The 26,387-nt window shown below is 41.7% G+C and overlaps 1 protein-coding gene across 1 annotated transcript in view; it reads right to left on the reverse strand.

Moving 5' to 3' along the window:
• The window catches only part of MTMR2 (myotubularin related protein 2), a 60,881-nt gene that overhangs the window by 25,514 nt on the left and 8,980 nt on the right, over positions 1-26,387 (reverse strand). Inside the window, exons 2-3 of the mRNA XM_008919324.3 lie at positions 16,397-16,502; positions 614-689 (exon numbers count right to left, since the gene is read on the reverse strand). Coding sequence (XP_008917572.2) covers positions 614-689; positions 16,397-16,502 — 182 coding nt within the window. The remainder of the gene's footprint in view (positions 1-613; positions 690-16,396; positions 16,503-26,387) is intronic.

Genomic DNA, 26,387 nt, shown 5'->3' on the forward strand with positions numbered 1-26,387 from the left:
GTGTTTTTGAATTTTTATGTTTAGGACTGAAGTTGCACTCTTCCATATCATTTTAAGAGGAAAGCAACATGGTAAAGAAGTGAATGAAAAATCTTTCCCAGAAAATTAATCGAGAGGCTTACTCAAGCTTTCAGACTGGAGAGCATCAGTAAACCTGATGCATGTCAGAACATCTGGATAAAAAAAAAAAAGAAAAAAACCATCCCCATATCACAGCAAGTACTCCGCAAAAGCACCATATCCTTTCCTGGAGTCCATGACAGAGATTTGACACAAATTGTGCTGTGTCAACCTAAGAAGTTACCCTGTGGCAAGGACAACGTGAAACAGTGGATCCATGTCCTCTCAGGAGGCAGGAAATGCACGGCTGTACAACCTACCTCATCACTCATGCTAAGGTGCCTTGAATTGCTTTGTATTTGCTACGTGCTAAAAGGAGACACATAGTTACCTTGATCTCTGTGATGTGCAACAGCTCGACTAATGAAACAACCTGATCATGGCTTTCAAAACATCAGCAATTTGCTGTTGTTGGTCAATGACTGCCAAGGTATTTTGCTCTATGGATATTCTATTTGGTCAGCAAACAACAAGGAATTTCCTCTTCACGTACCCATGTCTTTAATGGTTTCCCCTGGTAGCAAAGGTGGCTCTTCCATTTCAGCCAATTTATTAGTCTCTCTCAGGACCTAGGCAAAAGACAGAAGTACAAACAGAAATTCATTATGTTTTCATGAACCAAGAAGTTTACACTTACCTGTCAGGGGCCAGTGATATTAAGGACAATAAATTATTCAAAGATCTTGAGGTACTGCCTAGTGTTTGACCCTCTTCAGAGGTCAACACCAGGCTCTGTGCTTTGGCAGCATACTTCCCAGGTGTCCTTTCATGCTTCAGCCTTCTCCTGCCCAGCCCACTATCACAAGTTGAATTCTCTCACAGTTACGTACAGAGCCAAAGGAACCAGTTCCTTTCCCAGTTGAAGTGATCAACTATTACCACAATGCTATCAACTGTTCAGCAGAACAATTTCTAGTTTACACTGAGGAAAGTTGAAAAGGACACCTTGTCACACCACTGTTTTCAGTGAGGGTCTGAAAACTGTGTAAGTCCTGACTTGGATCAGTTTAGAAAGGTTCTGTTTTGATAGGCATGTATAGGAGGTACAGTTTTAATTTTTTGGGAGATTTTTGGCTGCCAAATGACCCCTTCTCCACCTTCCTTTGGATTCAAGTAATTCCACAGCGCATGACTTCTCACACAATTGATCGCATTTATGCAAAGGTTTTCACAAGAACAGCTGCTATCATGAACAGATGGACATTTTAGGAAAGCACAGCTGTAACTATGAAAGCATAACCTGAGGTCTAAATCTATGGTAAGAACTAGGGGAGAAAAGCAAATATAAGTGACCAAGATTAAGGCTAAGTCTATGTGGCCCAAATGCAGATGGATTTAATCATATTCTCCATGCCTCAAACTGGCCAAATGACCACAAACACAGCAGCACACTGCTCAACCTCTCAACGCAGACATAGAGCAGGTAAGTTAGTTTAGACTTCTCCTTGTGCTATAGAAACCACAAAACTTGGAATTCAAAGCTGGCATGTGTCCCACCTTGAGAATATGGGCAGAAGGAGCTCATTGCCGCTTACAACTGAATGTGCAGGCTTATTCTCAATCTCTTTAACATTATGCAAGGAAACACAAAGCATTGTTTCAATTTGATATCAGGAAATCCCTGCAAAGAAAATTCAAAGACACAGCCCAAAGTGGCATTCTAGAACCTGACACGTCTGTGGTCAACTTTCATGTAGGATCAAGCCAGAGGGAGAGCCTCTGGAAATAAAAATTCTCTCAACTATGCAAAAAAAGTGGAAACAAAACCCTAGGAAAGCCCGCCACAATAAGAGCACGTTCCAGCATTTTCACACAACAGATTGATGCATAGATGAAAAGATTAACAAGATCAAAGCCTTCTTGAGAACAAGATATACATTTTAAAAAATGCATTCAAAAGACTCTTGGAAAAAATTAATAATTAAAGTGAGTGCAGTCCCAGTTTCCTAACAGGAACCTCACAACTGCACCAACTTAGGCCAGCTTTACCAGGGAGGCTGCCAGAGCAGTCATACTGGGGTCCACAGGATGAGTAAGGAGAGGTCACCATTGTCAGAGCTCACTCTGGCAGCAATTTGCAGGAAAGCTTCTCCTCCCCCACATCAGCAATACCAGTAAAAACAAGGTTTTGATGGTATAACGAGCAGAAGTCAATGTTGAGGACTTCTTGTCAGCACAGCTGTGTTGGCCAAAGATCACACAACCCATCAAAGCCTTGACTGAGGGCCTCCCCAACAAAAGTCTGTGATGTAGGTCTACTCTCAACGCCTGTGTGTCTAATTTTCCACTTGAGTAACTGCCTTGAAATTAGCAGGATAACATCTGGATTATGATAAATGAGATGGAGGCTTCTGGCTAATTAGTCCATAAGTGGTGGTCATCTTTTTGGCTTTTTATCTTGGAAGGACATTAGTGAAAATACACTCTGCATTCAGAACATGATCACAGCTTCTTCGTGAAGGTCCATACCCCACACGGGCAGCAGCTGCTGCGAGGAACACTTCGGTCAACAGCTGGACTTGCTGCTCTTCTGCAGATGTCAGCAGGAGCATGTCCAGCAGTAAACATTTGGGGGACTGGATTATATCTTAAGCCAAAACAAATATGAGGTAAGATACATAGAAAGCACTCAGTATGACAAACATCTGCCATGATGGCATAGGTGGGCAGTGCTCAGGTGAGTTTTAAACTGTACTGCAGGTGGAGGATAGATGGAGGGAACAGGCAAGCAGTATGAAAGACAAGGACCTCCATGTCAACATTCTTTAAACAAAAGGTTGAAAGGCTTTTCAGTCTAAAAACTAGTTCTTCTAAAATCCATCTGCTCATTCACACTCTCTGAAATGTGGAGTCCCCAAGGTAGAGGAAAGGGTTAGTGATCCACACCTACACTCACTTCAACACAGGGCAGCAGCAGACGGATAGCTTCCTGGAAGCACAGCACTTCAAGGTCAGCCTCCTTGTCTCCCCATCCCTTTTATTTTTCTTTCTTTTATTTTTGCTACAGACTTGAGGACTAAACTGATTTTCACCATCCCGTAACTGGCCTCAGCCACATGACCTATCTCAGGTAACAAAGCACTGCCTGTCTCCATGATGATTTCAAAGTTGGTGCAAGCATATCACACCTGGATAACAGTATCCTTCCCAAGAGATTGAGACAGACATGGTCAGAAAGCCAAGGACAAACACTTCTCTGTTGTGTTGGTCTTTGCACTATCTGCTCAGTTCTAGACCTTGAATGAGCCTCCAGCTGGAACATGAACCCTTGAAACCCATCCTGGCAGAAACCAAGAAATGAATGGTAGGCATTTTTCCTGAAATCCACCTCCTTAAAATTAGTTTGGGGAAATACAATCTGTGTAGGGCTGAAAACGCAGGAAGTAGGCACAGCAGAAGGTATCTGCAGCAGCACTGCAGGATGGAGGCTGGCAGGAGGGAAGAAAAGTGGGTGGCTAAGAAAAAAGGAGTTTTGGAAACAGATCAAGGGGAAAGAATGGTATGGGACAATGTACATGAAGCTCTGAGATGATGTCAATATCATAGATGGACCCCTTGCTCCTTATATGACTAAAGAGATGACATGAAAAGCCCTTCCATCTTACTGCCATCCTCCTCTCCCCCTCAAAATCCAAAAATGGTTCATTAAACTGTGAGCAAAATCTTTTTTTGTACATTAGCCTCTTTTCAAGACTCTAAAAATAACACTCCTGGGCCCAAATTTAGCCCTCTGCAAACCTTGCAAAATTAAATTAGGAGCGCCAGTAAGGCAAGGAAGCAGGGAAGGGAGCCAGGGACACGACTGCAGCAGCCTGGCTGCAGGAGAGTGATGGCTGGCTGCTGATACATTAACGCTATTGAGGCAGGTACCACATACATCTGCAACAGAAATGTGCCACCTCTGTGTTGCCTCAGGTTTTTAAATTGTTCTGTGGGAACAAAACCAAAGAGTTCCTAGAGATCTGCAATGAAGGTCACAGCCAGAGCTGGGTAGAATCAGCATTACTTAGGAATAGGACCACAATGACGTAGAGCCACACACTGGCTGTATCTGTCTCAATCATCACTAGATGGTTTCTGTAAGAAACAGATACAACCACCAAAAACTGGTAGACTACTGTGCCTTGCCTCTAAGCTGACCAAGGTCTTTGTTACCTTTTCCCCACAGAAATGTTATGCTTGGTAATTGAATTTCCAGGGGAACAAAGAGTCTAGTTACACACTAGAACAACCTTTATTTCTGTCTTCTTTTATCAAGTAACATCATCTATCCATCCCACCCGTCAGCAGCTCTCCCTCTAGATAAAACAGCCCTCTGGGATCCTGAGATTGGGAGTACCTTAGCACCTAAACATAAGTCCTGCCTTGGCTCAGAGGGTGTGAGGATTTCACGCTACCACCTACCTTTGTTCTCTGCTCAAGCAGCGACTTGGCAGAACAAACCCACACTGCTACACTTAACAACCACTTCTCTTACTCCAGGATCCCACCCCGTGTTAGCTCCAGCACACTCACCCATGGCTGAAGGTGCAGAACTCTCTCATGCCCTCCCAGCTACTGCACCCGACACAGGGAAATCCTGATGCTGTTTTGCTGATGCTACCTTCAGATTTGAACAACAAAATGATCACCTCCTTTACTTGCATGTATGGGGTCAGGGAAAGAGGTTTAGATCCTGCTAAAAAGGTAAGACTGCTGCAATTCAGGGTACTGCAATTCTGGCAAGCGTCTCCAACCACGTGTTCACACTGCCTCCTAACACAACAGCAGCATGCTGCTCCAAAAATCCCTCTCCTGACTGATGTCCCTGCAAGACTCCTGCATTCAGCTCACCCTGAGCAGCTGCAGCCAACTCCACACATAGAGTCTCAGAGGTCTGTGCGTCATTGAACACTGTTCCAGAAGGATCTGAGAAGGTACATGAGACTCTAAATTCAGGGTTTGCTTTTTGCCTGTGAACGAGACAACTGATGTGTTTTCCTCTTGTACTGCCTGGTGAGGTGCTTTCCTACCAGCATAGCTGCACAGCCAGGATGACAACCACATCCTGCGCTGGCTGAGGCCAAGTCGGGATTGCCTCCTCCTACCCACCCTGCCACTGCTGTAATTGCCCCTGGGCCCAGTGCAGTCAAGATGCCAGAGTTCTCTTAATGGCTTTTATAATGGAAGTTTTTCCATAACCTGGATCATTTTGCCAGGACTGGTTTAAGGTGTGACTACAGGAATGAAGGCATATAAAAGCCATAGCGAGGGAGAGAGAGCAGCTGGGACCGATAAGGGAGATTAGCTTTGTCCCTGGACACCACACATGCCTGCAGATAACAAAAATGCATGAGGAGAGCACCCGAGGTCCCTCCTAGCCATTTTTCAGTTACTCTCTTCTACTTTCTCCTGAATATTTGAGTCCTAAAACCCACAGACAAAGGTCAAATTGTTTGGCTTCACACAGCTCAAGGGGAGACTACAGGTTTGTGCTACCAAACTGCTGTGTAACAGTTTTCCTAAGTCTGCAGGGATTCTTCTATCCTCAATCACAATCAAAATGAGCAAAAAGAATCTTTTTTGCTTAGACAAAATTAAAATGTACCCTTTTTGTGATTCTTTTTTTCCCTCTGAGTTCATCTCTCCTTGGCAACCTCCTACACACTCCAAATCATTTTGCACATTTTGAACAGATCTGTTACACTCAAAGCCTCAACACTGATACAACATGTTTGATCCAACTGCATGACCACCTTGCTCCTGTATTAGTCCTATCCCCAAAACCACGTCTGCCCCATTTACTGTGAAGATAAGCTCTCCAGGCTGGGAGCTGCTTTTGTTCCAGCTACACGCAGTCCTGTTTTATGTTTCCTACAGCAGGAAGGCAGTCTCTTAACTGGTCCCTTGACATAAACATATATAACCTGTCTGTACAGACAAACATTATACACACACACACAGCTCCTGTACTCACAGATTTGGCATGCCTATGTCTACCTCGTGAGCAGCACTGGTCAGCAGCAACATGCAAAATATATGCTGCAGGGACAAGAATGTGCATGTGCATTGTACACACGCAATAACATACGCACAGAATGAGTAGAATTTAAAATATGCTTTTTTTCAAATTATGTGTGAAATACGGAATTGAAAGTCAACAGCCAAGTGAAAGGTTTTATCTCCTACAGGAAAATATCTGTCTGACACTTCACATTTTAATGGACTACCTGGGAATATTCTGCTTGTACTTAACATATCTAAACTTTCCTTCTTCCCTTGCTTGTTTTTTTTAAATTTCTTTCTCTCAAGAAGTGGTAAATTATTAAATACCCTCCTTAATCAGCATTTTTGCGACTTTGTAGGCAGGGTAGTCAGTAATCTGCAGGAATATTCATTTCATCTAAAACTGGAGATCAACATCTCAGCAGGTCACCCTGTACTAGTCGGTGGAAAGCAGAATACCTAGGAGATGCACCTTTAGGATGAGTGCCCTTCTTCCCACTGAAGACTAAGAACTAGGGCAAAGGAATATCAACGTAGATCTGGTACAGCAAATCCCAACCCTGGTGCTTCCTTGTGGCCAGCATAGCAATGCCCAATCTCCTGGACACCCATATACAACTGAGCAGTCACAACTTCTATTTTGCAGAGAAGTAAACACATCCTCTGTGCAGAAAGGTAGCAGGAAATGAGCCAAGCCAGATCCAAAACCTGAATGAATTTAATTTAAAGAGGCATGACTCCAAAGCTTGTAGGATAGGTCATCTTAGCTGTAGCATAAAAGACAGCTTTTGGGTCAGATCTGGCTCTTGTCTGCTGTCTCAAAGAACTACATGAGAGAAGTCAGTCTTCCTGCAAAGACTTAGCCATAGGATTACTTTTACATACTTCATTCATTCATTCATTCATTTATTTTGTTTGTAAATCCACAGCAAAACATATACACTTACATAACCAATGCTTCTCTCCTTTAAATGCCTTTTGGGGGGGGGGTCTCAAACCACGTTCACCTATTCCTTCCTCTGAACTGCCCTTCCACTCCAGCCCTTTCCTGATAGCTGTTTTCATCAATCAAAAAAGGACAACGTCACTATGGCAGGTGTATCAAGATTTATCATTATCCCAATGATGCTGTAAAAATGTCTGAAACAAACAGATACAGAACCTCTTTGCATTCACGTCAGAAAAAAATCCCCACAGAGGTCCAATTCTGTCCAACTGACATTGACAGAAGCTGCAGAACTGACAGAAATCTGTGCAGAAACAAGATTAGTATGCTTCTTTAGGTCAGTTTTTCATATGTGCATTGGTTTCTTCTATAAATGGAACATTTCTTAGAACAGGAAAAAGGGTACATTTTACTGCTTAGATGCGTCTGTCTTCTCAGTGCTCAATTAGCAGGACCACAGAACAGAAGCCATACTTACTTGACTGAAAATACTGTGCTACTTTGAGGAGATTTTCAGCTGCCATTTATGGCTATTTCAAGTGTACTTTGAGAAGATTTATGTGCTAAGTATTCTACTGGAAATGCAATAAAACATAAATTGAGCAAGTAAATGGACTTTGTTGATTATTTTCAAATCATTAAGAATACCACAGCAGAAAGACCAGAGGAAAAAACAGTAGTATCTGCCTGGCTGAGGCACAGGGACTTTTCTGAGGATTATGACCAGATGAGTTGAAAAACTATGTTAGAGGCATTCAGAGCCTCAAGACATTAATTGCAGGGAAATGCTTTGTGTCTTATTCTTTTGGGATATTAGAAGTTCAAAGGGGAAAAGACAAAACACCATGGACAAATGGATCATTTCAGAATAGTACACAAAGAATCAAATGTACTGTCCAAAGACCACATCAAGCCCATTCAGCTCCTAAGAGAGCAACTGGCCAAAGAAGGCTTCTTAGCTCGGTTAAAAAACAACACAAGAGGTATTTAAGTTATCAAAAAATGTTCTGACATCAAATCACCTATTACACTACTCTAAAGACAATAATAACATACAATGGACACTGCAACTGCCTTTTAACTATGCTTTCCTGAAACAACTAAAAAAACCAACCCAAAAACTGTGATCTCTACCTATCATATATGGAGAAAGTATAAAAAAGCTTGAGAAATCACTTGCTTACTTACCACTGTCCTGAAAATCTTTAAAAAGAAGCTGAAGATTAGTGTATTTAAAAAAAAAATACAGTCACCAGAGTAATATAAAGGGACTCCTCTGCAGGAGGAAGTAGCCACCATGTAGTTTTTCCCCGGGGTTTTCTGCTTTATTTTTTCCACAATGTACTTCTCCACTCAGATCCGAATGTCCAGTGATGAAGAACAGCCTCTCTGGGCTGGCGAATCGCCTGGGCCCTCACTGCACAAGTACAAGGCAAGGCTTAGAAGCTCAAAGGAACACATTGTTGAGGGCCACTCATTCAGCCATGGCTGGTTTGTCTCTTCCAGTTTGTATGGCTTGGTGGCTCAAGACAATTCTCTCATTAGGCTCTGACAGAAGGTTGTCATTGACTCAACACAGCAACACTCTCTGGCACAGTGCTGCAGACATCATCTATTCAGACAAGTCCAACATTTTTTAACACAGAATCTTCTTCAGTGCCAAGGGTTCTACATACATCTCAAACCGTAACGCCTCTGTTCTCCACAGGCTGCTCAAAAACTTTGGACAGCACATTAGCCTGACTCTACCCTTTATTTTTACTGAATTTTGCTTAGCAAACAATTTATACATGAAAAAAAGACTAAAAGTTTCAAGGAAACCATTAAACTACTTCAGTGAAGTTAATATCATCTCTCTTAAGTAACAGAAAAATGCTCTGACCAAAGACAGAGTTATAAATTCTACCAACTAAAATAAGTCACAGAATACTGTCTCCATTACCAGGAATTTCACTTTGGAGTTTTGTGATATGTACGATAAGGATTCAAGATACAGGTAATTATATATTTATAATAAACAAACATACAGAGGGGAACAAGGATATTTCATTCCATGCAAAAATATCTACAGAAAATCAAATCTTGGTGGATATTGCATGCAGCCACAAATCCTTCTGCTCCTTTTAAATACCATGCTTGTTCATTCCTGCCTGACTTGTCCTTCAATCTACAAAACTGTAAGTAACAGAGGGGAGGGAAGCCACCTCTTACCTGGTTTTACTCAACAAAAGGAAAATTCTTGCACTTCGTAGCTAGGAGAAAAATTGCAGTTGATTAGGAAGAGATGAAAATATTTTTGAGGAACATATGAAGGCCATTTGCTTATTCTCTTAGTTTCACCATTCCTAATAGATGGCAATCATAAACGCTTCCAGAGATTTCTTTCACTGTGCATTACTCCATATTCAAGCATTTAGGTACCTCTGTATAAGAAAAACTAGCAAAGTTTGCCATCTCTGCTCTCTTCTAAATAGATGAGCACTTAAGGAGTATTATTCCCACATAAAGGAGACAGAAAACTGACTGCATTGGGCTTTCCCCCCCTATCTAACTTGTATGAAATCAATATTTTGCAACCCAGAGGTTGGCTACTCTGTGGGTTTGTTTCCTTGAAAGGGGGAGGTGAAGAAAGGACTTACTGGTGCAAGGATGGGACCAAGATTTTCCATCTCTTGGGACATTTTAAAATGAAAATTATTGCAATTCTTATGAAATATATAGCATTTACTATAAACTGGAGTCTTAGAAAAGCATCGCAATAGTAGGGGCTAAATTGCAGTCACTGACAGGGCTGTCCTGGTATGACCACACTTGTGGACAAGAGCATCATTCATTTTCCAGATCCAGTCATTTGTGCCTTTGTTCATCAACAGCTTAATGCTCCAAACAAAGGAAGCCCACTTCCCACAGGCACGCATGCACAACTCATACAATCAAAATCGGAATTTCAAGATAGTTAAAATATTTGTCCCTATAAGACTTTCTTACTTCTCTTCTGCTGCCCTTTAAATCCTTCTGCTTGATATCTTCAATAGTGTAAAGCAGTGTAAACAGGCACTATTGCCTGTTCTTGGATTTGTCCCTTGGATTTCATTTCTGTGTGCAAAGGGACCTGTGGAAATACTACAGCAGAACAGGTAAGGGCTTCTGCTTGCATAGGTTCTACTCCAGTACACCCACAAAAACGTGAAGTGCACCTCCACATGTGAATATAACTAAGCCCAAAGCAATGGTGCAGAGAAAGATACAGCCAAATCTTCACATAGTGACAGTAAAAAGATGAACTGTTTATTTAATTTCGCTGCTGTATCACCAGTTCACATCTAGCCAAGTCTTTTGCGACCACAGGTCAATTATCTTCACCATCTGGTGGCTTGTGCAATATGGTCTGTAACTTAATAGCAGTCACAGTCCAGTGCACTGGGAAGGAAAGCTCACAATGCAGAAGACATCTTTGCATTTGCTATGAACTAGTCTGCTAAACAGCAGTCCCAGGCAAAGAGATGAGGGCCAGTCTGAAATAGGAATATTTATCCCCATGTATCATTAAGAAAGGGATGGAGCTGACTGGCAGGGCAGAAAATCTTCAACTACCATGGAGGTGCTTCAGCAGAGGTTTTGTCATGATTTAGTGCTTCCAAGCTAGCATCATTCACTAACTGAAAAGTCCCTTAAAAGCAAAACTAAAAAACATTGCTTAAACGAGTGCTTAGAGTTTAAAACGTTATGTCACTCTCTAAACCCAGCTCTTGTTGAACATGTGTTACACATAACCAAAGCCTGACACACTTCCTGCGTTGGCAGGGAGATAGTAATGGAAAAGCTCTCTGAGGCTACTTTTAGTGATTTACAGCAAAGGATGGAGGGGGGGGATCACATCTTTCTTCAATATGTTTTTTTACTAACAATATACATGTTCTACACAAAACTAGTCTAAGCTACTTTGCACTAAAACTAGAACAAAGTAACACAAAGGTGTCAAGGTCAGTGACTGGCATTTCAGTTAATCCTGCCCAACATCACCTGAGGGACAGGATTTACCTCAATTTTAGAAGTCAGAGAATCTGAGAGACATTACCCTGAACTCTCTCCATAAACAGAAGAGAAACACAGTAGGTTTTCAAAACAGACAAAACTGCATCTTTACTGGAGCACAGCTAAAGCTGAGAAATCACTTGCTGCCCCTCTAATAATGTTCCCAACATCTGCACCAAGGACTTCTCTAGCTCAGCTCCATGACATTCTCACCTAGCATGGGCAACTCCTTAAAGTTGAAACAAATCAGATCATAAATGACCTACTTCCTTCCATTCAGTACAAAGGAATTGTGGTTGGCTAGCTTGAATGCATACTTGCCTAAAGAGATTTCATCCATGAAACCTAAGGAGATGACACTGGCATCTATTTACTATCTTGGAAGGAAAATACTCCTTCATATACCTTTTGTCACGCATCAATTATGTATCTTACAAAATAAACCATATGGGCATGTTGTGTGACCATTTACACAACAGATAACAAATTAAGGTTACACCAGCCAGTCTGTTTCTTCCCATTTCTAACCTTCAAGTCCTGGGAATGCTACAATAATGCTCCTGTATGTCTTATATAAACCCACTGCAAATCCACCAATTGTTCATACATTAAAGAAGAAAATTACTATAGAGGGAGCAAACAGTCATGAAGGATGGGTCATGTGCTTGCACAGCATTTTTTCTGAACTTCAGAGGAACATAAGGAATTCTGGATCTTAATGTTGCCCTCAAAGGGGAGAGTGTTTTAGTGGTCCCAAACAGCACAGCTAAGAACAAATATTTGAACCACTTTTTCTGAAGGCTACAAACTAAGCAGGTGACATACAGGTCTGCTGTACTGATTTCCCCTGTCCAGAGAATGGACTAGATGCAAAAAGCAATATAAAAAAACCCCATACGAGTTTCTGTCCTCCGGTTTAAGCTTTTGCTGTATACAATCCAAAAGCAAACACAATGGACCTTAACAAATTATCAGGCAAAGATACTGTTCATAAGGGAAGTGGCAGCAGGCTCTGCTGGCCACATCCACTGCTTCTCCACTGCAAATGAGGAGGATCCAACCCTTTCATGAGGACTACGCTGAAGACTTGAACGTAGTAAACTTCAGGCATTATCCTATAAAGCAACAACTAATTCAAAATGAAAATCCCTATGGATAGGAGTTAGAACATCAGCAAGAAGACTTAAGTACTATAAAATGCATGGACACATCTCCCCATATGCACAGGAGAAAATACTACCTTATAGGACTTAGGAGCAAGAAACTCACTGTATTTTATTAACCATCAAGTTCCCAGATCTGTAATAGCTATTTATACACCTCAATGCTTTTGGCAATATTGGCTTTAAGGTGTTTTTAACATCTCAGCCCAAATTACAAAGTATCTATGAATTTCCAACTCCATTTTCAATTCCAACTACTTCAGTTCTGTTCTTGCCTGATCTATAACTTATGTTAAAACATATGGCAGTGTATTTGCTAAAAATTCCCTCAAAAAGTATATTCCCTAAATCAATCCTAAAGAGCTTCAGATTTGAGATCAGGAAAGGGGTGGAGGGAGAACCTAATAATGCTTTGTTGTTTTTCTGCTGGGGGTTGGGGATTTTTTTCCATTCTTTTTTTTCCTATGAAACTAACTGAAGGAGCCAAAAGTTACATAGAGTTAGTTTATGAAGTGAAAATTCTATAAATTTCCTAGTGGAAAGGCAATTTAATCTTAGTTCCAGATACTGAAATGCTCAATATACATTAGAAAACAAACAAACAAACAAACCACAAAAACCTTCATAAAGGTTATTATTAAATACTTTGGAGAAAAGTTTAGGAAAAATACTGCTCATGTATTCAGTAGGAATCCCCCGTGGTTGCCTCATTTACCTCATTACACACATGCATGCACACACACAGAGTGTTAATTGCACTCCAAAAGAAAACTGCAGGCACAGACTGCAAGAAATTAGGTGGGTCCTTCCCCTGGTTCTCTCCTCCCAATGGACGCCTACTATTCTTCTAAAAATTCCCCACAGAAAAAGAGAGTGCTAATTGTAGCCATGACAAAGTGTTTTTCCATTGTCAGAGAAATTTAATTCCTAAATTTGAGCCAATGCGCATGCAGAGGCAGAGACCAAATAGAGGTAGGAGTGATGATGGATCCATGTAGCAATTCATTCTAGCAGGAAAAAATTTAATATACATTGAGAGCATAATCCCATAACTGGCAGATCCACGTCAAAATCTTGAAAAGCTTATTTTCAGCCTCTTAAAGCTAACTGATGCAACACCTTCCTGTGAGAACAACGTGTAGCCCAGGCACTTGCCTGCCATACCACAGAGTTACCAAAAAATGCATTAGTTCCCTCTTCAGGGATTATTCTCTTACATTCTTCCAGGAACAATGTGGGACTTCTTTTTGTCCCACAGTAATGAGGTGCTTAGCTCAAATCACAGTACCTGTCAAGAGTTGGGAGTTCGTGCTGTCTTGTGACAATCAAATCTACACAAGACATTCAGGCATGTAAGGAGAGAGCTGTAACAGAGAACAAGCTCGAGCCACTGTATCAGTTATTGGTATGACCTCATCTGTAATATCAAAGGCAAGGCCACATCTCATAAAGAACAAAGAAAACAGTAAGAACAACCAGGACCTTGAAAAATCTCTCACAGAACTGACTTTAAAATCTTGCAGAACTGTCACACGACAGAGATGTTAATTCGCAGAAAGTCGGACAAAGAATGATAAGCCCAGGGAAAGGACATCCATTGTCCTCGACTCAAGACGTGAAAGAAATCAGCATCAGCTGACCACCACTCATATGAACTGTTCCATATCAGGGGTGGCAACAGCCTCCAAGAGGAAGCCCAGGGGGCAAACAGTAACACATTAGCACCGACAGTGACTGATTTGAGGACAGACTGTGAGTCTGCAGTTGCACTGGCAATACCAACACAAGAGGCTGTCCACAGGTACAGAATTGATCTCATCTCCCAGGCTTGTTCTCCAGCATGAGACACTCTCAGGAATGAAGAGCGCAATGATGAATGCATAAATTCCTCTAGGAGAGGTAAGGTCAACATGTAGTAGTGGAAACTGCCCCTTTCTCCCTATACCCTAATACAAGCAGGAGCATAGGAATTCATCTTCTCTAGGTCTATCACTGACAAACAGCCACTTGAGTGTAAAGGCAAGAACCAGCTTTACACCTACACACAACTGCATCACAGCCACTCACATCACCTCTGCAAGAATAAGTTTTCAGGTGAAGCACAGGAAGCTTGTGTCGAATTCAGGGCACCCAGAATTGATGCAGGTGAAGAACAATAAGCATTTTGCCAGCAGAAGCAGGTGCTCACACTTGGCCTGCAGTGCCTTTATTCTAAATAAGTAATTCTCTGCTTTACCATCTCTTCTGAAACACTATTCTAAACAAAAGAGGAGCAGCATTTGCAGAACTTCAGTTTGCTTAGAAATAAAAAAAAAGGAGGGCAGGCTGTGAAGAAATCACTCTGCAAATTACGGGAACTGTGGCACAGTATGGAATTATGGGCTTCTAATGGCCTTCAGTAACCAATACATAGGCATCTTCTCCTTGAAGAATCTATCATGCAGCTAAGTGAACATTCCTCTGTGGACATTGATTTTGATTTCTAATGGGTACAGAGGCCCTGTTGGATGGGGAATCAGACAAGCTCAGGAGAGCTGGAATCCCTGCCCAGCCAGATTGCAGTACACACAGATAAAGTGACAAAAGGGGGGAAAAGAGTCACAAGCGGCAATCATAGTTAGAAGGAAAACATGTTGAGCCATCTTAACTACCAGGAGGGAAAAACAACCTTGGTTTTAAAAAGGAAATATTGCTTAGTTCTCTACTTCTAAAGGTAGTCCTCAAGTGTCACAAAAACTGTGAAAAGGCAGATCAGTTGTGCATCAAAACTAGAAAAGGAAAACCAAATTTGCAAATTTCAGCAAAAAATTAAGAAATTAAAATGAGTTTAATTTTTTATAATATTATATAATATATATAATACATTATACAATTAAGAGCTGTAGCAGTATTTGAATCTTATTCGTACCAATGAATCACTTAGCCTCAGTCTAAAAATTATGTTTTCTGTATGTTGGAGTAACTAACACCCCAACTTCACAGCGGGAAAAATTTTAGACATATAACAAACTTCCATACCCAGGTGTGCTCACAGATCACAGAGTAGTCTGAGTTGGAAGGGACCCACAAGTCCAGCTCTTAAGTGAATGGCCCGTACAGGAACCAAACCCACAACCTTGACATTATAAGTGCAATGCTGTAACCAGCTGAGCTAATCTCAGGGTTTGAAAGATAACTTTTTGTATCCATGGGTAAAAGGTGTAAACTATCACAGACTGCACATAAACTACTGTTTAAAATCCTACTTTAAAATTGGCTAATAAGCTGCCTTTAGAAAGAAACATTCACATTCTTGTAATTTATGAACTTTCTGTTATTAATTATGGATGACTGAGTCAACACACACAGGAAAAAAATCATCATGGTTGTCAAAGGAATTAGCTTTGTATTCAGATATTTTTATGCAATTTTACTGTGTTTAAATTTTACAAAGATTCTCAACCACAGTCGAGAAATGCTCAGACTGTTACTAGAATGTGCCAGTATCAACAGTTTTATACTCAGGGATGTTTTTTTCAAAGCAAAGATATTTCATCAAACCCCCTGGTTTCATAAAAGGAACATACAGATAGCTTCCAAAATTCCTGTGACACTGAACTAGAACTTTGAATTTATAATTAACTACTCTAATAACAGACTTAAAAGAGCCCTGTTTGGACCTTTTTAATGTCAGAGCAATTCATTGTGACAGAAGATTATTTTTATCAGCTTGGAGATAGCAATCTTTCTCTGAAAGAAGATACTCCAAGGACTCAGTGTTTACAAACAAGCAGGAGTTCTCAAGAGAGGGCATCTCTTACATATACACACAACAGGAAAAAAACTATATACAACTGACAGGTTGAGAATTTCACTTACTTAAAGTACCTAAAAGAAAATGGGAGTTCCTTTGAAAATTCATCTCCAAGTGAGGGTTGCAAAGTCAGCTCTTTGAAGATTAAATAACTTTATAAAGGAGATAATATGGTAGAGATTAAACTTCAATGTCACCTGTTTGACTTCAGGTCCTTTCATGATTTGGCTACATAAATTTTGGCATTACTGAAAGCTGACATTATTTTACCATATCCAACCCACAGAAGCAAGACATCCTCTGAAGGAGGTTACAACATTTTTTTTTCCTTTTTTTAAGACAAAACATACATACCCTTAAATCTGGAGAGAAGTTGTCTGCTGAGGTGGAGATCGAGTCGGATGATATAGCAGAAACAGATTTGGTGTGAGTAGAATGGTCCGAGTGCGAAGTGGAAGCGCTATAAAGAGAAACACCACAGTGTATCAAAACTCTGCTGAAGAAGGCTCAAAAGCTCACAAGTTCAGCCACTCACAGTCATATCAAGCGTTTTTTGCTATTTCCACCCTTTCCAATCTCAGTTATTCAGCCCTCAGCAGTGCTTTAAGAGAATCTGTTTTACTGGCTGTTACCAGGGATTACCAAAGAGTAGACAATTCATTACCAAATCTCAGCTCAGACTGAGCCAATGTTAACCACAGGTTAGTGCTGAGGAATACATTCAGAGCAGGCAGCTGGGTGTGCAGCTGCAGTGCCAGCTTCAGGTTGAGCTCTGGGTGGAGGGAGCCCCAGGCAAGAGGCTGTGAACTGCGGACTCTTTGCACAATGAAGGGTACAGGGACCTGTGGCCCAGCCAGGTGACCAGACACTCAGAGACGAGGCAGGAGCCCAGGACCCCAGACTTTTATGCACTTAGACTGTTAGGGTATAAAAGCCCAGGGTTTCCTTTGTTTGGGTCCATCCTCAAAGGCACTCAGGTCGAGCTGCTATTTTATTATTGCATCATGATTATACTATTTTAAGGATTGAGATGACTGAGGCTCTGCTGTTGCAAACCCAGAAGCCTTGTCTGACTGTGTGAGTGTGGGTGTGTAGGGAGTCAAGCAGGGCACCCATCTGCTCACTGGACCCACCCACTGCAGAGGGGCTTCAGGCTCAGCTCAGGCAGTGCAAGCGCCAGAGTGGCTCCTGGATGGTCAGACAGAAAAGATTCCTTAGCACTTGATCAAATCCCAACTCACAGAAACTAAGGACCTCCATTTCAGGCTTTCAGATGGGAGATATTAGTGTGCTGCAAGGGGATGAAAACAGACAGACTCCTGAATGCACGCCAGCACAGCTCCAACCACAGCTTTACAGCAGTGGAAGAAATTCAGAATAAAAACTCTTCATCACACACAACTTTTCTCCTTCAAGTATACGCATAACCCTTAGGAGAATTAAAAAGACTCTCCCAGCATACTTCTCTGGTGATACAAAGTGTGATTTGCTAAATAACAAAGCAAAACAGCAATTTTCTTTTTTTATACAGTTTTCCTAATATAGCTCTATGCAATTAAAGTAAGCCTATATTTTATAGCATTTTTATGCTGCAACCTCTCCTAGAACCTTAATTGCTTAAAATTAGGATTCGATACTAAGGCTTTTAAGACCCCAGACGACTGTAAAGAAAGATCCTCTGTAGTACAACGTCACTTCCTGAAGCCACTGTACAGCAATAAATGCTACCTGTGCCAATTAATTCCCACACCCTTACCAAACCCAAAAAGGTTTTACCTGGCTTTAAAGACACACTTAAGGATCAGCTCTCAGACTTGCAAGCCTAGCCATGGCAAAAGCAGAATACCAATAGGAGTATTACCGTTACTACTTGTATTAATTAGATGTGACAACCTAGAAATAGCTATAATCTGAGCTTCCAAAGGGCCTGGAGATTTGTTAATTGTCTGAAAATTGTTTTGCTGCTGATTAACAGCCACCAAAAGGCCAGAATGTTCCACTTTTATTTCTATTCTCTGGAGTTTGGCAAAGTATTGCACAGTGTTAAAAACATGAAGGACTACAGCAAAACTGTGCTCTTGCTGGGAGTCAGCTGAGGATTAAAGAGTATTGGCAACCCTTTCATCCTATGAAGTAGAAACTTCAAAATGGAACCTCTAGGAACAGTAAAAAATTATTTAAAATAAAGGACACTGGTTTGCCAATCAAATAGCATAATTCCACCGAATACACTTGTTGTACAAGGTTCAACAGCTATTCACCTAGCTTTTCAATGTGCTAAACTCCTGCAGTGTTGCCAGGTAAACTCACATAATTTTGGGTGGCCAGTGGCACTCGTGCAAACAACACTGCTCACGCCACTGCAGCCCCACAGCTTCTGTTCCAGGTAGAAGATAATCTCACACTAAAAATCTATAAAACCTTCCATTCTTATGAATGAAAAGGCCTCATATATGCACTGAATTTGTGTTCAGTTTTGCATTACAATAAAGCTGATATTAAGTGTACGCTGCTGCTGAATGGGCTGCTCATGTTCCCCTCTCTTCTTCCTCCTCTCAACCCAGACTGCACACTGCTGGACGGGCATCATGGGATGCATGGCTCAATCTGCTGATCTGATGGGGCAGTCATGTCATGTCATGTCAGGGCTGGGCTTCGCAAACGAAGATTTGGGAAGGGCTCTACCCATGTTTGTTGCAAGCACGCTGGTGGCTGAAAAGGCCAATATGAGACAGTGATGGGGCAGTAAACTATTAATAAATATTAATAAATATGGAGAGAGTCTTCTTGTGGGTAACAGGGATGATTGGATTCATTACATGGCTACATAAATCATCAGATGCAGCACACACAGAGGGGAGGAATCCGGATCTGCAGATGATGGGGAAGGCTGAGAGCATTTTGTGCACAGCAGCCTGCAGGCATGCTAAATTAGGCTTAGCTCTAAACCACATTTTACATTACTTAAATGAGCTCAGTCCCCTGATGTGTTCCCTTGCAACTCCTTTCAGCCTGGCTTCTGCATGGCCAGTCTTCATCTTCCAAGTGTTCACCCTCACGTTTGCAACTGCTTAATTAATTTAATTTTTTATAAGCATGTAAAAAAAAAAGAATCACACAATTTAATCATTCTACAGAGCAGCACCTGTTTACTGTACAGCAATCTATAAGGAGATGGTACTTATAAGGTACTTAGAGGTACTTAGTTATAAATGAAGAGCGAGCAGATACTGTAGGAGCCTTTATTGCTGGGTGACAACTTTGACTCCTGTCCCTGGGTCCCCACCATGCCTTCTCCCACACTGGTTCCAGCCGGGGGAGCCAGAGTCTGAGAGTAAGCCTCCAGAAGCCATGCATTCTAGCTCCCTCCCCTTTTTGGTCCCAGACTTTTGTGTATTTAAAGGCATTGTAAATGTAAGAAACTCTGCTGAGTTTACAAATCAGGTGTTAAGTATCTAAACCAGGGCATACTAGCAGCTGATATGGCCCTGTGCACCATGTCAGACAGCTTACTCAACCAAATATTTTTTGCATCAAAAAATTCACATCCTTTATTGATAGAAAAGGGAGCTAGAAAGGCTGGAAAGGTTTAGTGGAGCATGCTAGTCTCTCTGCCCCCAAGGTAAGACAAGCTACACCCAAACAGCTCCCAAGAGCTGTCTGTCTACCCTGCTCTGAGCAGCTCCCAGGGAGAGAGAGTGCTAACAAAAGGATCAAAATTTCACCAGTTTTTGTGCTGACACAACTTGTCTGCCCACGTACATTCCCAGTGTCTACTTAATACACAAGTAGCAATTATCCAACCATTGAAGACCAAAGATTTTTATGAAATTGTTAATTAATTTCTCTATGGCAAACTAAGGGGCAAATCGCTTTATGCAAAGGAAACAAAAAGAAAAAAAAAGGGGAGGGAGAACCAAAATCCACAGTGTGTCTGAGCTGTGAAAGTGTTTTGTGTTTGTTTGGGTGTTAAAGAAGGAAAGTATTTGCATTTTAGAACTGGATTTTCAAAAGCTCCCTGCACCAATGTCCCTCTGCTTCCGCAGAAACCACCAGTGAAGCCTCCCTTCAGTGTCAGCTGTGGGAGCTTTTGGGAAGCGCTGTGTGCACACGCAGGGAACAATACCCCTGGATTATGCAGCTCAGCACAGTATATGCATAGGTTGCATATGTTTGGCTCACTACCCTCTGTTCTCATCTGTCATTTACAGGGAGCTGAGATGGAAAGAAGGAGCAGACAACCAAAAGACCACTGGTTTCAGGCTCCCTCCTTTTATTGTCAGACAGTTGGCACAGCTCCAGCTCTGCTGCTCAGCAAACTAATTAATCTAATGCCCCTCCATGCACACGAGAAGTTTATTAGTTTCAGTGGTTTAGTCAATCTTGAGCTCTTCTCTGCTGCCAACGCAAAAGCAAAGATCCTCAAACCACACAATTTCATATGCCTTTGGGTGGGGGAGAGCAGGAGAACATCCTGGGGCCAATACACAAACTCAGAGAAGACTAGAGCTCCCTCCACGTTTTGCCACCAGCCCTTCTGCATCATCTCAGGCAAATCATTTACTCGAGCTTCTGCCACGGCTTCTGCACAGTATCCCAGCCTTTGCCAATGTAAAGTTAAAGCTGTCTCTTACGATACTTTTGGCAACATGACGGGTACATCTGGTACCAGTCTAACATACTGAGGACCCCACTGAGGATGCTCTGTGCTCACAGCAACAACCCCCTAACAGCTGTGTGTCACCAGTAAGGCAACGCAGACTAAACCTGAGGGACAGCCAAGGCACCATGGTCACATGTGCCTGGGGTGGGGTGCACCTGACAAACATCTGAGAACACAGGTAGGTTTGGACAGATTTCAGCAAGGGTTCAAAATCACTAGCAATGTGCCAGTCACTGCTAGCTGAAGGTCTAGTTCAACACTACTTAAACATACAAAAGTATAGTATTATCTCTGAATCTCCTTAAGGTTCTAGGAAACAACATATACTCAGGTTCACAAAATAATCTGAGCTCTTCCTACAGGAAAATAAGCAAGTTCCTGTGAGGAACCAGGGAAGACCAAGGACCTTCTGGAGCATTTTTCTTTCTATGCTTCAGGCCCAGGCAGCTCTGCATTGTCCTTGCTGATGGATGTCTGTGTTAAGTACGAAAAGAGACCCCTTCAACAGGTCAAAAGCACCTTCAGGGAAAGCACCTTACTCCTGTGACTGCCATTCCCATTTACTCTTTTCCTCATTCCTCTCCCATGCAGAAGCAGGAAACAGGTCTAGGATGCAATTAACACTGATCTATGTCTTTCATCTTGGTAATTATTTTTATTATTTAAATGTGTTTCTTTATAGCCAGATTTTGAATGATAAATGAGTCCAAATGTGAGCTGTCGGCACAACGGCCTTATACAGTATCTGCACGCAGCATTAGCCCCTTGGCTATATGAAATATATATATGCAACTAATAAGAGAATTATACTGGAAACCAAGCACAGTGACTCAACTCCTGATAAAGTGTTCATTGTTATTATTAGGACTATCCCACAACATTCCAGATGGTTTTTAAACATAATTTAGACTCAGACAGATGCCCTCCGGTGATTCCTGTTTAGGCAATTGAAAGGTATTACAGTATCCGTAGCAGAATTGAAGGTATGCCAGTGTGCTGAGCTGAAGCTGTCAACAAAGGTGTAAAGAAGTTGCAAACAGAAATGTCTGAGACAGGCAAACTCTATCTGTTAAACTATGAACGTGCAGGGAAAATATTTTGGGTGAAACCAGTGATAAGGTCTTAAGCCACTTCAAAGAGTATCATTAAATGGCATTTGCCATAATGATACAAGGCAATCTCTACCCTCAGATCCCTGCAATGTAAAAAATGTGACATATAAGAAAGCCTAGGAAAAGACATAAAACTTCGAGTTGCCATTTTTTTTGGCAACCGTTACGGTAAGAGTTTGACTATGAAATTATTTCTTTTCTAGTGCAGGGAAGCAACAGTTTCCCCGGGAAGTAGAAAGCACAAGTACAGCTTCTGAAGAGGGTGATTTGACCTCACTGAGGACAGTGAACCCAGGACAGGTAAAAGATAACCCCAAAGATGCAAAGAAAGTGCCAGAATCAAACTGTAAAGTCCTGAAGCTTTAACTCGATGCAGACGAATGCGCTATTTATGCAGGACTGAGCTCTCCTACCTGTATCCTTACCCTTGTTGTAGGGAATTTAATACAACATTCTTTGTACTTCAAACCCAGGACACTTCACTTTGCTGTTTCCACCCTCCAGAGGAAAAAAAACCTCCTAGTAGATCTCTATGAAGTACATACCTATGAAGATATTCTGTGAATATCAGGCCTAAGGATGATCATGCTATATAACATCTTCTCTTAAGTCATGTTACTCAAGAAGAGAATCACAACAACTTCTGGTAAAACCTTAGACAAAAGTCATGAAATTAATGAGGTGTTAGCTGGCTAAACCATTTCAGCCTGTAATTGCTGAGAATTATTTCCGAGCAAGCTCTTAGAAGTGTGCCTCTAAGTTCAGCAAAAACATCAAAAATACATATATTCCTTCTACGATACTTCTGATCAGCAAGAACATAAATTATATACACCTTCGCAAAGACAAGTAAATCCTATGCAGAAAGGGACTGGGTATGATGAAGGGGGTGAGACACCAGAACAGGTTGCCTCAGAGAAGCTGTGGATGCCTCATTCTAGAAGTGTTCAAGGCCAAACTGGATCAGGCCCTGGGCAACCTGGTCTAGTGGAAGGTGTCCCTGTCCATGGCAGGAGGACTGAAACTGGGTGATCTGTAAGGTCCCTTCCAACCAAAACCATTCTGTGGTTCTCTGACACTTGTTCAGACTTTGAAAAGTAAGAAAGAGACTTTTGTCCTGCTTCAAAATAGGATACTGTCTAAAACAACCAAACAAACAAAAATCTCAAACAAAACAAAAACAAAACAGACCACAAGAAGGAAAAAAAAAAAGATCAGGTTCTGATTCCTGAAGTTCCCCTCCTAAATCAATAAGCAGGAATGTGCATATGAATTGAACAACCATAATTCTATGAAAAATTGATGGAACAGAAGGGAAACACATTTCTGAAAAATATGCCATTTTTATTTACAGTATATGCACAAGGCTTAAGGACACCTATTTTTTGTACCAGTGTCTTAAAATACTAACCCGGTTCACTCCTATAACACAACCAAAACATAGTCAGTGATGATAAAGTCACCTTTCCAGCACCTTCTTTATGAATATTCTTTCCCTGTCAGTAAAAGTAGCTGCTTCATTGCTTGCAAAGGTGTGCCTATTACTCAGATGCTAATTAGCATGAGCTGCTCACACCATTTCTTCTGTATCAAACAGAATATTTTTGTTTCAATAGTCACTGAACTGACATGGAAAACAAGTGACAAAATGCACCACTGAGAGACACAGTTTCAGACACGGAGGTCATAAATGAGAAAAACACTGTAGAGGGCAAATTTCCATTTCCTCTCTTCCTGTTTTTTTAAGAAGTTTCTCATTATGTGCATTCCTAAAACTTAATCAAGGTGAAAACTGCAAATTAATGATGACTAATGGCAAATACAATTGAATTTGGAAGCTTCAAATGCTAAGAGAGCAGGGTCCAGTTGGTTCGAATTTACAGCAGAGCCATGAATAGAAGCACTTGCAGCACTTTGGCACTTCTCTTAGAAGTATAGTGCTACAAAGATATTGAGCGCTGCCCGCTCGCTTCCCAAACTCAAGCTGACCACACTCCCTCCTCAACAGTTTCAACACACCTGTTTCTTTCAGAGAAGAAAAAAGTAATGCTGAAAAACCTCTAGGGTCACATCAGAGCAGAGGGAGACAAACTGGTACTTGTTCCCCATGAATATGACTCTGTCCTAGCTAGTCCTGGTTGAACTGGCCTGGGACATCCAGCTGTTGCCCACATCAGACTCTCCCATTTACAGCAGCTCTCTGTGGATCTCTGCTAAGGCTAAGTGGTCCCCATAGTCCTTATCTGTATATACATATAGACACCAAAAGGGTCCTCAGAAGTCCCTCATACATGCCTCTTCAGGCAAGCACTTCAAAGCTCAGCCAGCATCTAATGGAAACAGGGCCTTGAAGCGGGAACTGAGCACTCCGTGCTGGCTTCCGCTCTGCCAAGGAGCCAGAACAGGCTCTGCTGCTGTAAATTAAGTTTTAGCATTTTGGCACCATCTCTCCCACGACAGGACTCCCACAGTGATCAGTAACATGTGTGCCCATAATAACAGGCACACACCTTTCCCGAAGAGATTTCACAGACAGACAAAGGAGTATTATCTCCAGTGAGCAGTGACCCCACCTTAATTCTTCACAGCAAATTGCAAAATCAAAATAGACTAATTCTACCTAGACAGCAAGTGCCACAGGAAACTACCTATAGCATACATGAGATGCAGCATTACCCCTCTGAACACCCAGCACCCTCTTTTTATGCACATACAAGAGAGACAGTTGCTACGTTTCTGGTACGTGGAACTCACGATTTCTCAAAACATTTGAAGATCCCACTTTAACCTCTGCTTGACCTGCAACAATCACAGGGGAAAAACTAAAAGCCATAAAACAAATATGCTTTTGAAGGAAAGAAAAGCACCAACTGCCAGGCTGCCTCTGGTATTCAGAGGAGGCAGACAGTTATATTATATAACAATGTACCCTTACTATTCAAAAGGGTCAGCAATGTCAGAGTTCAATATCATCTTAAAAAGAAGCCATTTCAACAAACAAATCATGGTGCATGTATGTGACAGACCTAAAATAGCCCCCCCCATGCCACTTGCCTGAATGAAAAAGATTCACATCTGTTGCCAAGCAAAGCCGGGTCTCAGTCTGACTTCACTGTTCCAAGGGAGGAAAATGACATTTTTTAAAAGTTGATCCTTCCAAATAGCATCCAGAGCTGAATATATAGTACATGTTTTCCCATGAGCCATAAAGAGAATGTCCTATATTTTGACCGTGAACAAGCTTTTCTAGGAATGCAAATTCTGCTCTCAGTAGTTACACAATGGACTACAGTGTCACAAGCACCGTTCGTGCTCCATTAGTCATTCTTTTATTATTTTTTTAACTCGAATTCACAAAAGGCCTACAGTGCATGCACTTGCTAAACAATAGGCTGATTGTTTAACATATCTGCAAGATTCCAAGAATAGAAGACCAACGCCCAAAGACAAACCAATATGCAGCATGTAATTAATAACAGCAAGCAGCCCACAGTATCATGCTTTCATGAGTCAACAATCCAGAAGGTAAAAAACAAGAAGAACAGGAGCTATCAGAGGTCTCAAACAATATTGTCTGATCAGCACATAGAAGATAACTACAAAATTATCTATATTCACAAGAGAAACAAAAGGGAAGTTAGGTTTCTAGCAAGCCCCTATACTCAGGTACAAGAGAACATAAGAAAAAAAATTCAAGAAGTCCTCAGACCTCTGCAGGGAATTGACATTTTGCCTCTGTTTCACCACTTCAATTTCAGCCAATATCCACATAGTCCAAAATAAGTTACTACCTTCTAAAAGCAGACTGGTAGTCCAATACTTTGATCTGATTCCTGTTCCTAATGGAAATGTCTGGATTGCAAAATCCACCACTAGGACAAGCACATTTGCAGGTGAGACTCAACAGAAAGGCAGCCCCGTTGGTCTGGCTCTGCCCCAGCCCTTGGGAGGAAGGTTTGACAGACTTCCTAGAGGTGGTGCATACATCTGGGTCTGTACTCCAAAGCTCAGGGGTTTCCAATCACTCATACAGACCCTTAGCACTGAAAATAAATTACGACTATAAGGTGAAGTTCAAATCACAACCCTGCCTGCTGTCAACACAAACAGGGTTGCCTGCTAGAACAGTGCTCCCACCTGCTCTTTGTGTCTTCCTACTTTCTTATTGCTATACTTTTGGGGATCTTTGGTGTTGTTCAGAAGGAGTTAGACCCTTTGTTTTCAAAGATGCTACAGAGGGCAGGACTGAACTAGAAGTGAAGAAGATCTTGCCCCCACCCCCCAAGAAAACAGTATTTCTGGATCAAAAAAACATGGCTGAGGCAGAGATGATTCAGCACCTCACGCTTCAGATGGTTGAGGCACTGCTGCACAGGGACAGACAGAAAGCCATCAGGGAGATCACTGACTGACAGGATGTCTGACAAGTGATCTCTTGGGCAACGATCAATCAGTATATGTCCTGACCTGCAGCCCTCTTCCCCAAAAACTCCAAGGCAGCAGTCTCAGCAGACCACAGCCAAGGGAATCTCCATGCTGCATGACTGCTCTGGCAAAAAGGCAACTCAAG

This window comes from Manacus vitellinus, unplaced genomic scaffold (genome assembly GCF_001715985.3).
Source record: "Manacus vitellinus isolate BGI_N305 unplaced genomic scaffold, ASM171598v3 scaffold_2_pilon, whole genome shotgun sequence".
Taxonomy (NCBI): domain Eukaryota; kingdom Metazoa; phylum Chordata; class Aves; order Passeriformes; family Pipridae; genus Manacus; species Manacus vitellinus.